The 12,283-nt window shown below is 51.4% G+C and overlaps 1 protein-coding gene across 1 annotated transcript in view; it reads left to right on the top strand.

The window, feature by feature from the left end:
- Window positions 1–5,791: 5,791 nt before the first annotated feature.
- The window catches only part of ATP2A3 (ATPase sarcoplasmic/endoplasmic reticulum Ca2+ transporting 3), a gene marked incomplete at its 5' end in the record, with an annotated part of 45,954 nt that continues 39,462 nt past the window's right edge, over window positions 5,792–12,283 (top strand). Inside the window, one exon of the mRNA XM_080357273.1 lies at window positions 5,792–5,909. Coding sequence (XP_080213399.1) covers window positions 5,792–5,909 — 118 coding nt within the window. The remainder of the gene's footprint in view (window positions 5,910–12,283) is intronic.

Genomic DNA, 12,283 nt, shown 5'->3' with positions numbered 1-12,283 from the left:
CACTATCCAGACCTGGGAACCAGCCTTGAAAAGAAATTGCGCTGTGGAAAAAAATAAACACAGCTCCATCAAATCATCCTGCACAGCATGTCGGGTGCCGATGCCCCTGTTGCTTCTGGAAAGGCAACTTGACGCTGGCACGGGCACCCTCCTCCTGTGCCCACAGAACCCTCCATGGGGCCCGGATGCAGGAGGGATGAGGACATCCCTTTGGGCAGCACCATGGCTACTTTGCATCCCTCTGGCTGGAGGGGCCACCTCCCGTGGGTGTTTTTGAAGCCACCATGATGTGTTTGTCCACTACTGAGGGAGATCTGTGCTTGAAGGCACTGTGATATTGAGCGATTCCTGCTTGGTAGGAGAGAGGAAAGGTGCTGTAGATGTGAAAAAAATGAGGTGAAACCCCCCCCCGACGCTGGTTCAGCGCCAGCCCTTACCCTCAGTGAACGTCGCATCTCCATGGAGAGCCGGAATCGTTCATTCTGCCTAGTTAAAACCAGACATTTTTCCATTTTTGGCTTGTGCATTTGCTGGAGGGAAGTGTGGAGGGAAATTTTGCCCGTAGCGAGAGCGCTGAACTAACCACCTCAAACATCAGCCCAGCCCCAGGTATGTGCAGGGCTCTGGGCTCGCTGGGCGCTGCCTTGGAGCCTCCGGTTGTGTTATTTGCTTTCGCTGTTTCCTGAACTCCAGCAAAACCCCTGGGAATGACAAGCCACAAAGGCAGGTTTTTTTTTTTTTCCAGGAGATATTTTGCATAAGGGAAAAACCCATCTGAGCGTCAGAGTGACTGTCACCGTGTTCCCCCTTTGATGGATATAAATGTATTTTCCTACCTTTGAAAGGGATTGGAATACAGTCTTTCAAAAAAATTGCTCAATATAGGTCTGGATTCATAAACAGACAATTCTAAGTGTTGCTGCTGGCTGCAGGGAGTTCAGAACCGCTGTGGGATCCTCGCTCAAATCCTGCCCAGCAGAGCTTGGGCGATCATTCCAGAAATGCCCCAGTGGGGGTATTAGACTCAGGAAAGCCCCATTTTAGCGTAATTACAGACATAGCCACGGAAAGAAAGGAAACCTCAATGCGTATGCTTTATAGCTGCCACTGCCAATACTGCCTGACAGTGGGAATCCTGTTCCTCGTAGCCGTTTGTGGTAGGAGCAGAGCTGGAAAAGAGGGCAACAGCCTCCCAACAGAACAGCCTTGTCCGTACGGACTGTTCCTCGTTGTTTTTGCCCGGATGTAACCTCCTGTTTGCCTCGAAATCCTGTGCTGGCCAGGTGTTTCCAGCATCTCTGGCTCTCTGAAGCCCCAACCCTGAGCACCGATTGATGTTTCAGCGCTCTCTGGATCCAGCCCTCGGGGAACAGGATTGACCTGCAGCTGCTGGGAGTCCTGGCCGGGGGATTAAAAATAAACCGCTAAGCCTGGCTCCAAAAAGGTCGGCTGGTGTGTAACATTTAGAAGAGGCTCAAACTGTTATTTCAAGGAGTATTATTTTTTTTTCTCCATAGGAAAAGCAAATATCAAACCGCCATGGAAAAAAACAAAAAAGCCATTCCTGACTCTCCCTGTGGATGGGAATTCGCTGCACGTGAACTGTGGGGATGTGGTGGGAGAAAGCCCTGGCGGGGAATAGCAAATTGCAGTGGCATTGTCATCTTGAATTAATTAATGCCGCTGTGTGTGACAGCCCCAGAGCCAGGGGATGGAGCTGGAGCAGTTCATGGGGCAGCTGCACATAACCCCAAGTTGTTTTGTGAAGGTGAGAGCTGTTGACAGAAGAGATTTACACCTCCTTGTGTAGCATTAGCTTCTCTGTTTGCGGCAGTTAAGCCTGAATTTGTTCATTTTTAGGCTCACAGCTCCTTTCCTGGGAGCAACCCATGGGGGAATACAAGTGTGCAGCTGCAGGTGAGCTCAGGGGTTGCAGTGGGATCCGGAAAATAGTGTTAAATGCACATGCTGAGGGCTGGCTCCTGCACCCATCACCCACCCGTAACTGTCTTCTGAACAAAGACGAACTTAACCTGAGCCAGGAGTCCAGATGTGGACCCTGAACCACATTTCTGCAGAAACAAAGAGGGTGAAAGACAGTCAGCTGAAAATCCTGTACATTTTCTCCTATCTGCAAGCCACGGTTGCCGCTGAGAGTCCTTAAACGCACTATTAGCCTGTGCTTAGGCTCATCGAGCGTCTGTTGTCCATCGCTCTTCACACGCTGGAGCCCAGGGGCTGGTTCCCAGCACACAAGCTGCTCTCTCAGCCTTTCCAGCAAACATAATTTTTTCCCCATCTCCGAGGAACAAAGTGGAGACAAAAGATTAATCTTCCATGGATTGTAAAATCCTTGGGGCGAGGAGCGTGGCGTCGGTTCAGCGCTACTGGCAGCTGTTCCGCCGGCTGTGACGGGCTCTGGAGCGGCTCCGGCCGTCCCGTTCCCCTCGCCCCCGGCCCGGGAGCACAGCAGTGCAAATCCACAGCTTTCGGGAGAATTATTCCAAATTTCCTTTTGTAGAAACAAGAACAAAATCAAAACCGGCTGTCAACTCCCATGCCTTGAACAGCACTCGGTCAGGAGCTGGGCCCTCCTGCACCGCAGCCTAAAAAAACCTCCTCAGAAACCTGGAAGGTGTTTAACTCACCACTTTTTTCTTTTTATCACCCTCTTAAGATTGTCCACCTCCAAAAATAATTACTGTGGGGAAGGCCAAGATAAATAAGGAGGTTTGGTTTTCTTTTCAGGGCTGACATGCTGTGGAAGGGAATCCCCCAACTCGGGGGCTACCAGGGATGGAGGGAGCTCCACTCCCCCCAGCCCAGCTTGCTCCAGTGGCCAAAGGCTCTTCACTTAGAATACTGAGGGTGTTTCCACTCCAGACCATTTTCCCCTCACCGGTCATTGTTGGACTGACTACTGCTCCACGTCACTAATAGTTTTCATGGATTACTTAATTATAGGTGGGGTCGATGGTGCTGCCCATTACTAGGGCTGCCAGATGTTCCCTGTGTAACTCTGTTCTCGGTCGCTCCCAACTTTGTCAAACTTTAACTTCTGGAGCTGGGACATGGTCTTCGCGCTTTCTTCCAGTACAAGGATGAGCATCATCTGATGAAACTGGGAGGAGCAGGAACAAGTGGAGTAGGTCTTCATGTGGTGCCAAGCAGAGCCCTGGTGTGCCCAGCCTGTGGGCATGGTGTGGGCAGGAGGTGGCATGTCCCCAAGGGTGCAGAGACAAGGGCTTGGAGGAGAGATCATTGGGGGTTACTGAATAAAATGGTCAAATGCTGGAAGGGTCCTGGTGGAAAACACTGTAGGTGCCTGCCTGCGACTTGCTGGACTCGTGGGGGGTGGTCACTATTGGGCTGGAGGGACCCACTGAGGTTGTGGAATAGGATAAAGAGGTCAGGAGGTGCTGGAGAAAGAAATGAGTGTCTCCTGGTTGCACAGACGTGGCCACACAGCACAGCCTCGGTGTGTCTTGCCTCTGTTCTTCATCTGCACCGTGAGCATTGAATCAGACCCTCATGGTCCCGGGTGCAGGTGAAGGCAGCCAGGCAGGCTGTGGGGTTGGGGCTTCCCCACATCACACCCAGGAGCACAGGAAGAACCATCTTTCAAAAACCCTTGCTCTAGGGGCAGCACATGTGCCCTGGAGCAGGGTGACAAGGACCAAGCTGGACTGCAGGCTGAGTGACACAGGAATCCAGTCCAGCCTGCAGCTAAAGTGTCTGCTTTGAGGGCAGTTCCTGAGTTTTGAGGATGATCTATCGCATTCATTCCTCTGTACACCTTGTCAAAAGCATGTTATATGTTAATAATGCCAGATGGCATTAGTTCTCCCCAGGGACCTGGTGGAACTGCTCATCCCCATGATCTGGAGAGCCCTGGGGCAGCACCCAGCTAAACAACACTATTGCCTAGGGGGCTCAGCAGCAGAAATGTCACTTTTCCCCCTAAAATGGTGACGGGTGGCAGATGAATACAACAGCAGAGGTTGAAGCGAGGCCAGACCACAGGGCTGGGAGCTGTGCTTCCTGCAGCAGGGCCCGCGGCACCGCTCGGGGGGTGCAGCTCAGGAAGAGCACCCCTCTGCCTCCCGCACCGTCAGCTGCCGTGAATCGAAACAAATGAGTTTAACAAAGTAAAAGCAAATGAACCTACGTTTCCTTCAGGACCTCCGCTCCAGTGGGAGCTGCAAAACACTTTCTATAAATGAATCTACACAGAAATAAATAAGCTGGAGCTCCTCCCTGAGATGTCTACTGCCACTTCCTCACCCTCGCCGCCGTCTCTGGGCTCTGCTTTGGGTACGTTTCTGCTGAAGTTGGGTTCTTCTTGCCTCTGGGCCCGTTCCCGCTCCCTGTGGCTGGAGGGTGGCACAAATTGCTATCAGCTTCTTGCAGTGCACTGGGAAAACTGGAAGTACCTGAAAAGTCAGAAGCTGATGTTCCTGTGGGGACAGTCCCCGGGAGCAGGTTTTGGCCAGGTCACAGAAATACTGCTCGTGTGAAGAGCTCGGTTAGGTGCGCTGTGGAATAGTCCTGCAGAAGGGGGGGAAGTGTTGTTTACACCCATGGATTTTCGGGGCAATCCTCCTATTCCAGGTCAGGGTAACTCCTCATGTTGCTGTTGCTGGTCTCTGCTGCATGGGGCATCTGTGACAAAGAGTCATTTTGCTGCTAGAAACAGTCATTTAAGTAGTCCATTGCGAGCAAGTGTTGCAAAATAGTGATGTAAAGCACTTGCATTGTGTAACCAGGTGCTGGACCCTCCTGAGCCAAGAAAGAAGGGGACAGGGGACCTGGTTGAATAGGGTGACAAAGAGGGGTCAAGGCCAGCCCCACTGTACTGAATTTCTGCAAAAGCATGAGAGCTCCAGAATGAGCCCATTCACTCTAATAGGGATGCTCTGCCTTCTGTCCTGGGGATGAGGAGCACTAAGCAGTGGGAAGCATGATGCCCCAGGATGTCTAGGACATGCACAATGACACTGATGCCCATGTTTTACCATGCATGAGGCCTCTTTGTTCCTTCCTGTGTCTCCCTGCCTTGACATTTCATGTTTCAAAAGATGAAGGCAGTGCAGCACAGCTGCCTCGCTCAAGCTGCATCAATGGGGACAGTGTTGGTGGCAGTTTTACCAAGTGTCAGGCAGCGATTCCTGCTTCCAGGGCTCCCGCTGCCATCAGCCACTGCCCCTGATCTCGCAGAGGTGCATGGACAGGACCTGGTCTGCAGGTTTGGGGCTGGATGGACGGGTGATGGGGGAAGCACACAGGCCCTGCTTTGCCTGGGCAGGGGCTAAGAGACCCTTTCCCTTATCTCCCAGCACCTCAACGAGCACCCAGCACTCCGGGATGCCTCACTTTGATGGGAGGGTTTCCGTGGCCGCCAGCATCACTTCCGAGAAGTTTGTCAATAATTTAAAAACAAAAAAGTAAATAATAAAGGCGAGGGGACAGGGGCAGGTGTGGAGGGGTCACATTGGGCTGCAACGCGGCGGCAGCCGGAGCCCGGGGGTGACCGTGCTCCTTTCCCCCGCCTCCCCGGTGCGGTCCCCGGGGCTGCCCTGCGGGGGGCGGCGCTGGGCGCGTTGTCCCCGGGGGAGGCGGGGATCGGCGGGGCGGGGCGGCGGCGGGAGGCGGGTTCGGCGGCGGGAGCCCCTTCCCGCGGCGGGCGGAGAGGTGCCGAGGCAGCGCCGTGCGAGCGGCGGCCCGTGTGCCCTCCGTGCTCCCCCCACCGAGCATCCCCCATCCCCTCCCCGGCCCGGGTCGCCGCCGGGGCATGGAGGCGGCGCACAGCCTCCCGGTGCTCGACGTCCTCCGCCGCTTCGGTGTCACCGAGAGCTGCGGGCTCAGCCCGGAGCAGGTCCGCCGCAACCGGGAGAAGTACGGTCCCAATGGTTAGTGCGGCGGGACGGGACCGGGGGGCGGAACGGGAGAGGCCGGGGAACCCGCCGGTGGTGGGGACAGGGATGGGGCAGCCCGGATGGGGCACCGGACCCTTCGTCGGGACCCTCCCCGCCGGGACCGGGAGGGTCGGGGTGCTGCCCTGGGGTCACCCGGAGCATCCCGTCCCCGCCCCGGGGCTGCGGAGGAGCCGTTGAGGCTTGCCGCGGGACACCTGTTGATTAGGGGAGTATTTGCCGGCTTTGATTAAGGGGTAATTACTGGGGGTACGGGCGGGCAGCGCTGGCAATTAGCGTGGGTATTAATTCCTCTGGTGGAGTGTCTGAAAGGGGGAAACGAGGTGGATATGTCGCCAGGAAAGAGAGGGGGAAGTTACCCCATTACATGTGGGTGAAAGAGGGAAGCCCCAAAATGGGAGCGAGGGGTGTTGTGACAGGGGGACCCCGTTCCCGGCTGGGCCGTGGGTGTTGCTGCGGAAAGGGAAGGGGCGGCAGGGGAGATAGGGCGAGGAGATGTTCTCCGGCTTTGCTGCCTGACCTGGGGAAGCCTCCTTGAGCAGCTGGGGATCCTCTTGGCTTTGATAAAGGGGATTTTTAAACTCGTGTTTTCTAAGCGCTGAGTGTGCATGGGAGGGACTTGCTGAGGTGTCTGAACCTACCCAAGTAAATAGTGATTTTGATTGTTCAGGCCGTGGCTTAGGTAGGTCATTAACTCTGCATACGGAAACAAGAGGGTTTTAGGGTGAGTTTGCTCCAGTGCTTTGGAGTAGCAAGTCCTTTCCTGAAGTTGTGCAAAGGACATTAAGTGTGCAAACTCTCTCCTGCTTTGGAGCTTGTTGCATCTGCTTTCCACTTGATCCTCATGGTTGAGGCTAAGGAAAAGCCTGAGTAGATGCTGGCAGCATTGCTGTCTGCAGCTCTGTGCACTGGGAGGGCTGTGCTAGGGGGATCAGAGGGATGTCCCTCCTCTGGACAAGCCCTGCAAGCATCAGTCCGGTGTGCTGGGCTGTGCTCGGGGTCCCTCATCCTGCCGGTGCCCCCTGTACTGGGCAGCTTGTGCTCTGTTCAGAGTCAGTGTGGTCAGGGCTGGATCAGGAGCTCTTGCCGTGGAGCACTCTGCACGAGGTGTGAGCAGTGGAGCATCACACCTGTCCTGGGCTGACCTGATTTTGGAGGAGGGCAGCTGGAGACCTGTATTGTTAGCTGGGAGGGGAGTGATGCCTTTACATTGGTGGCTGAGTACAAAATACATCCTTGACAAATAGATAATTGGTGTGATTTCAGGATATAATTGCTCCAAACACTTATGCACTATCCCTCAGCCCCCCAGGAACGTGGGGATGATGGGTGGTCTGTGCTGTGCAGCGGTGTGTCACCTGCAGGCATCGCCGTCACAGGGATCACGGTGGCTTCGTCCTCCTGTTTGCCCAAGTGAATCATCGCCTCTGAGTCAGGCACGTTGGCTGCTCGGTGGCACCGGCTCTCTGCCTTGAAAAAAGGATCTTGAACACATGACGTAGGTGCAAAGCAAAGGGTTAGCTGTGGCAATTAGTGTGTCTTATTTTTTTCTTCTTCCTTCCCTCTCTTGCAAGCGATGGCTCTGTGCTCACAGTTCTCTGCAGTTTTGCTTCCCACACAGTCCAGAGTTGGGTTTCTTGCAGGCTGCTGATTTGCAGGAACTTCTGACTTTCGGATGTCCCATGGCTTTCATCTCCAAAGCAGATCTCTGCATCTCCTGTACAACACAGCTCAGAGCGATGTGCACAGGCATCAGGAGCTGTAGTGTGGGCAGTACAACCATCAGTGAAAATGTGGTCAAAGACTTTTAAGAATTCTGAATTTTTGTGCAGTATTTATATTTTTCTCACGGCGCGGATGAGTGGCGAACAGATCAGCACAATTTAGAATCGTGCAGAATGGGACTCTGCGTGGTTTGTTTGGTTTAAAACCTCAGTGTGAAGCACATCGCCTTTTTCCCAGCATGGCGAGAACTTGCAGGTTGTGTGGTGGCAGCAGGAGCCGACCTCCCTGACTGCGCTGGGGCACCCTTGGGTGCACACTTGGGAGAGCTGATGCAGATGAGGATGCTGCGGGGAGCAGCGTGCGATGGCGAGCTGGGCTAGCACCAGAGCACTGGTCTTGACAATGGCCGGTATTAAATTGCATTTTAATTTAGGCTTAAATTAAACTCGGGCAGCGGAAGTACAGGGCCGTTCGGTGACTCGCTTGAGCTCGTGCAGGAGGAGGAAGAAAATTCAAATCTTGCATGGCTTGAAATGCAGAGCAGACCCTCAGCTCCAGCCTGCTTCATTTTTGCACCCTCCTGTCTCACATTCATTCATTTCCTTCTCTACCTGAAATCAAACTGCCAGTGTGGTTGTGAATCACAATTTAAAATACATCATCTTTCTTAAAAACTGCCTCTCAATGTACTTCAGAGAGCTGCTGTCTGCTTTTTTTATTGTGTTGGTGCATTTAAAAAATATGAGCTGCAACGAGCTCCAATGTTAAGTGAGAAGCAGTAGCCATTGGCATATTTTACATTAAAAAAAGAGTTGTTTATTTGTTTGTTTTGAGGGGATATTGTTTTGGAGCCTAAAATTACTGTTTCAGTTTCAGCACTCACATTTTTGTTTGCAGGAGGAAACAGAGAGTAGTACTGATTATTTAATATCTCTAGTTCGTGGCTTAGCAGCCAGGCAGTGAGATACAGATTACTGGACTGGAAGAAGATATTTCTCCATTAGGAAGAGCTCGTGTTCTAGTTTCAGATCTGTCATCGGCGCTGTCAGCATGGCCAGTTCATTTGCCAGGGAAACTGGAGAAGCTGCAGAACGTTTAGGTCTCACCATGACGATTCTTAAAAGGCTCCTGAATCTCCAAAGTTAATTTTCACTAATAAATTCTTTGGATGCTCTGTGGGTGGGTGCTTCCCTGTACCTCCTCCCACCCACCAGCACCAAGCTCCACAGGTGACTTTTAGACCAAAACACTTAAAAAGTACAAGAGCAAAAAAAGAGTGCATCTCTCATTTTATAATAGACTAAGCAGGAGGATGCAGGGGCACAAACATTTTTCTTTCTAAATTTTAAACCGGGGCACAATCTACCCTGAAATTATTTCAGTTTTGCCAAGGAATGACAGATGTAAACGGGAGTTGCCCTGTGGACAGTCAAGTGATTTTTCTGTTTTAAATATAGCTCTGATTTCCCTCTTCTAAATGGATTTCCATGTGTAAATGAGCATACATTTCAGGCAGGATATTGCCGGCGTTAATGCATATGCATAATTTTATTTGCTTCATCGGTAACCTAAATGGACTGTGAATGTCAGCGGAGTCAAGTGCTCGGCTCTTTGTGGCATAGGGGCGTTTATCTCTTCTTGCATTTCGTCTCTTGTGACTCTGTAGCAAAGAACTCGCTCCTGTCTGTGGCTGGAAATGCCACTGGGCAGGATGAGACCCGTCACCCTCCTTGCTGTCTCACCCATCCCCTCCTTGACCCTCCCTACCCCTGGGGCTGACCCCAGCATGGTACCCAATGCTCTTCCAAACCTCCCGATGCTCTTCCCAGCCTCTGCTTTGCTCAAAGCAGCAGCAAAAAAGCACTCATATATTATGTATTTCCATCCTTTTCCAAGCCTATATGCAGGGCTGTGTGCGTGCGGATGTACGTCTGTCAGCACAAGCGTGCGGATGTACGTCTGTCGGCACACGTGTGTGCGCGCACCCCTGCGTGTACTCTAATTGTGCTGCGTTATTTAATGTCAGAGTAGCTGCCGGTGGTTGCTAACCAGCCAAGGTTACGCTCCAACTCTCTCTTGACAATAAAAAAAAGAACTAAAATTTGTATTTCATGCTGAAATATTTGAGCTGCCGGTGAGGAGAGGAAAAGCAGCGTTTTCTGACTCATCTAACTCTGCTCTCTGTTCCTCTGCGCATCGCCCACCTCTTCCACCCCCGAAACACACGCTTAACAGTCTGATTCATAAACAGGCTATGGGGTTTGTTATTTTATTTTATTTTTTCTTTTCCTCCTTATCCAACTCCTTTTCCTTGGGAGAAATGCTGAGGCATTAAAACCTTGCGAGCGCCTTCAAATTTGGGGAGAGGCTACACAAGATTTTCCTAATTGGACAAGAGGAAACTCAGGATTTACGTCCCTGCGCCATCCTCTGAGGTTACGTGTTTTCACCCCACCTTTAAAAAAATACCTGTGAATAAAAAGCAACGTTCAGGAATAATTTCTGCTCTTAAAATGCTGTGGGAAGCAGAGAGGGAAGATTTCCTGGGGGAGGGGAGGCTGTGCTGGTGGGGAAGGGATTTTTGTGTGCAGCTCCTGTGTGTACCTTGGGCTTGGCCTCCCCATTGCACATTGTTATTTCATTAATATTTTTATTTTGTTGCCAGTTTTAAAGCTGGGGGTGGTGGAGCTGGTGCTGCAAAACACTGATTTAGACACATTTAGCTGCACTGTGGATGCCTGGATGCTTGTTTGGGATGCGCTGCTTCCAGAAAGGGACTGGAGCGGGTCCTCCAAACCCACCATTAGGAGGAAGATACCCCCTCCCACAGGCTAATCCCCTGTCCCTGTATTTCAGATGCTTATTTTGACTTCCCTCCTGGAGCTGAGTGTTTCTGGCCCACCTGGCGCAGCCCCTGCCATCCCCACGCAGCTTTGCCATTTTAGCAGCTTTGGTCTTTCTGTGTGTTTTAAGCCTTCTCCAATCACCAGATCAAATTTTTATCTATTGAGTTGCATTTCTATGGTCATCTCCCTCCAGATTAAATATCTGAAAAATACTATTAATATTTTTATTGCAAGTATGTTGTTATTTTCCTTTTTCAAGCTTCCCCTCCAAAGCTCTTTTTTTGAGTGAAAAGCATCACCCAACGCCTGGTGTTGCTCTTGCTTTCTTCCTACCAAGGAGAATTTGAATTTTTGAGAAGCATCCAAGTCGCTGCCTTTTCACTCTGCGTTTGCTCTTCTGCAAAGGGGATGGTGTGGAAGCAGGAGGCTTCTGGCTGCTGCTCAGTCCCCCTGGCATGGGCTCCCATGGGACATCCTTACCAGATGCCCAACATTGCAAGTACTGGTGTGAAGAAGGGCTGAGAGAGTCCAACTTCGGGCAATTTAAAGCAGATGGTTGTTATTTTATGACGACAGCCACCCTGTGCAGCACTCAGGTGCACAAAATCTTCCTTGAGAGCACGTTCCCATTGCGTCCTGCATCCAAACTGGTTATCCACAGGCATCAAAACCCTCACAGGGCTGCACCTGACCCCGAGGTACTTTCATTTTCACTGTCCTGGAAAATTAGGTTGTTCGATGCTTTTCCATACGTTTAAACCTCTGGAGGAGCCAGCTTTGCGTTTCTCCAACGTGCAGCTTTGGCAGTGTTGGTTGGGATGCCGATGCCCCCCAAAATGTTGTTTGGTTGGTTTTTTTAGGGTTATTCTTTGTGCGCCATGAGGCAGATGTTGGGTGTTTGCACCCTGTGCTGCTTGCCCAGCTGGTCCAGCCCTGCTCCTGGGGAAGGGGCTCATTGCTGTGTCCAGACCAGCCACAAGATCCTTCAAAACATACTGAGCTCACCTGGTGGGTCAGGGGATGCTCCATCCCCATTAATGTCTTCAGGGCTGTTAAAAGGAACATGAGCTACACCTGAGCTGTACTCCATGTGAAGTTAGGGCAGTAGAAGCAGAATGGCAAACCTCTCTCAGCAGGTGAGCCTGGGTGCTGACATTGCGCAAGGATGCTTCAAAACTGTTATTTAAACTACTCTTTTTTCCTTTTTTTCCCAAAAAGCCCATAAGGGCGCCTGGGCAGCTCTGACACTTCTCCCTTTCCCCTGGTTCTCACATAGCATTCATGACCTTTCATTGCATCTCAGATGGGTTGAAGGTAACAAAGGCAACCCCCCCAGTCAGTCGGTACACTTTGGGCAGGAAAAACAGCTGATACTGGGGAGACTGGGAGAACTGGGAAAGGTGGGAGTGATGGAGGAGAAGGGCTCATGGCAGCTGTCTGGGTCTCACTGCAATGTTAATACCCAACAAAACTCAGAAAGCACCAACCCTGCATCCCACCTCCATTTATTATTGTGCATCTGATATATATATATTTTTTGCCAGTATTGTGACTCATGATCTTTTTTTATACCTTAGTGTTCATAGTATTGGAGGTAGAAACTCTAACAGTAACCTATATTGAAAAAAAACCCAACAAAACCAACGGCTGTGTGGAGCTGCTGTCTGTACCAATTACCTCGCGGGAAAACAGGTAGCAGAGATCTGGGCTGCAAGTACAGAAATGTTGAAGAACCGGAGCCAAAAAGCAATAGAGAAAATTGTGGTTACTTGAGTATTT

Source organism: Nesoenas mayeri, assembly GCF_963082525.1.
Source record: "Nesoenas mayeri genome assembly, chromosome: 20".
In the NCBI taxonomy this organism is placed as follows: Eukaryota; Metazoa; Chordata; class Aves; order Columbiformes; family Columbidae; genus Nesoenas; species Nesoenas mayeri.
This window is presented reverse-complemented; position numbering and strand designations above follow the sequence as displayed.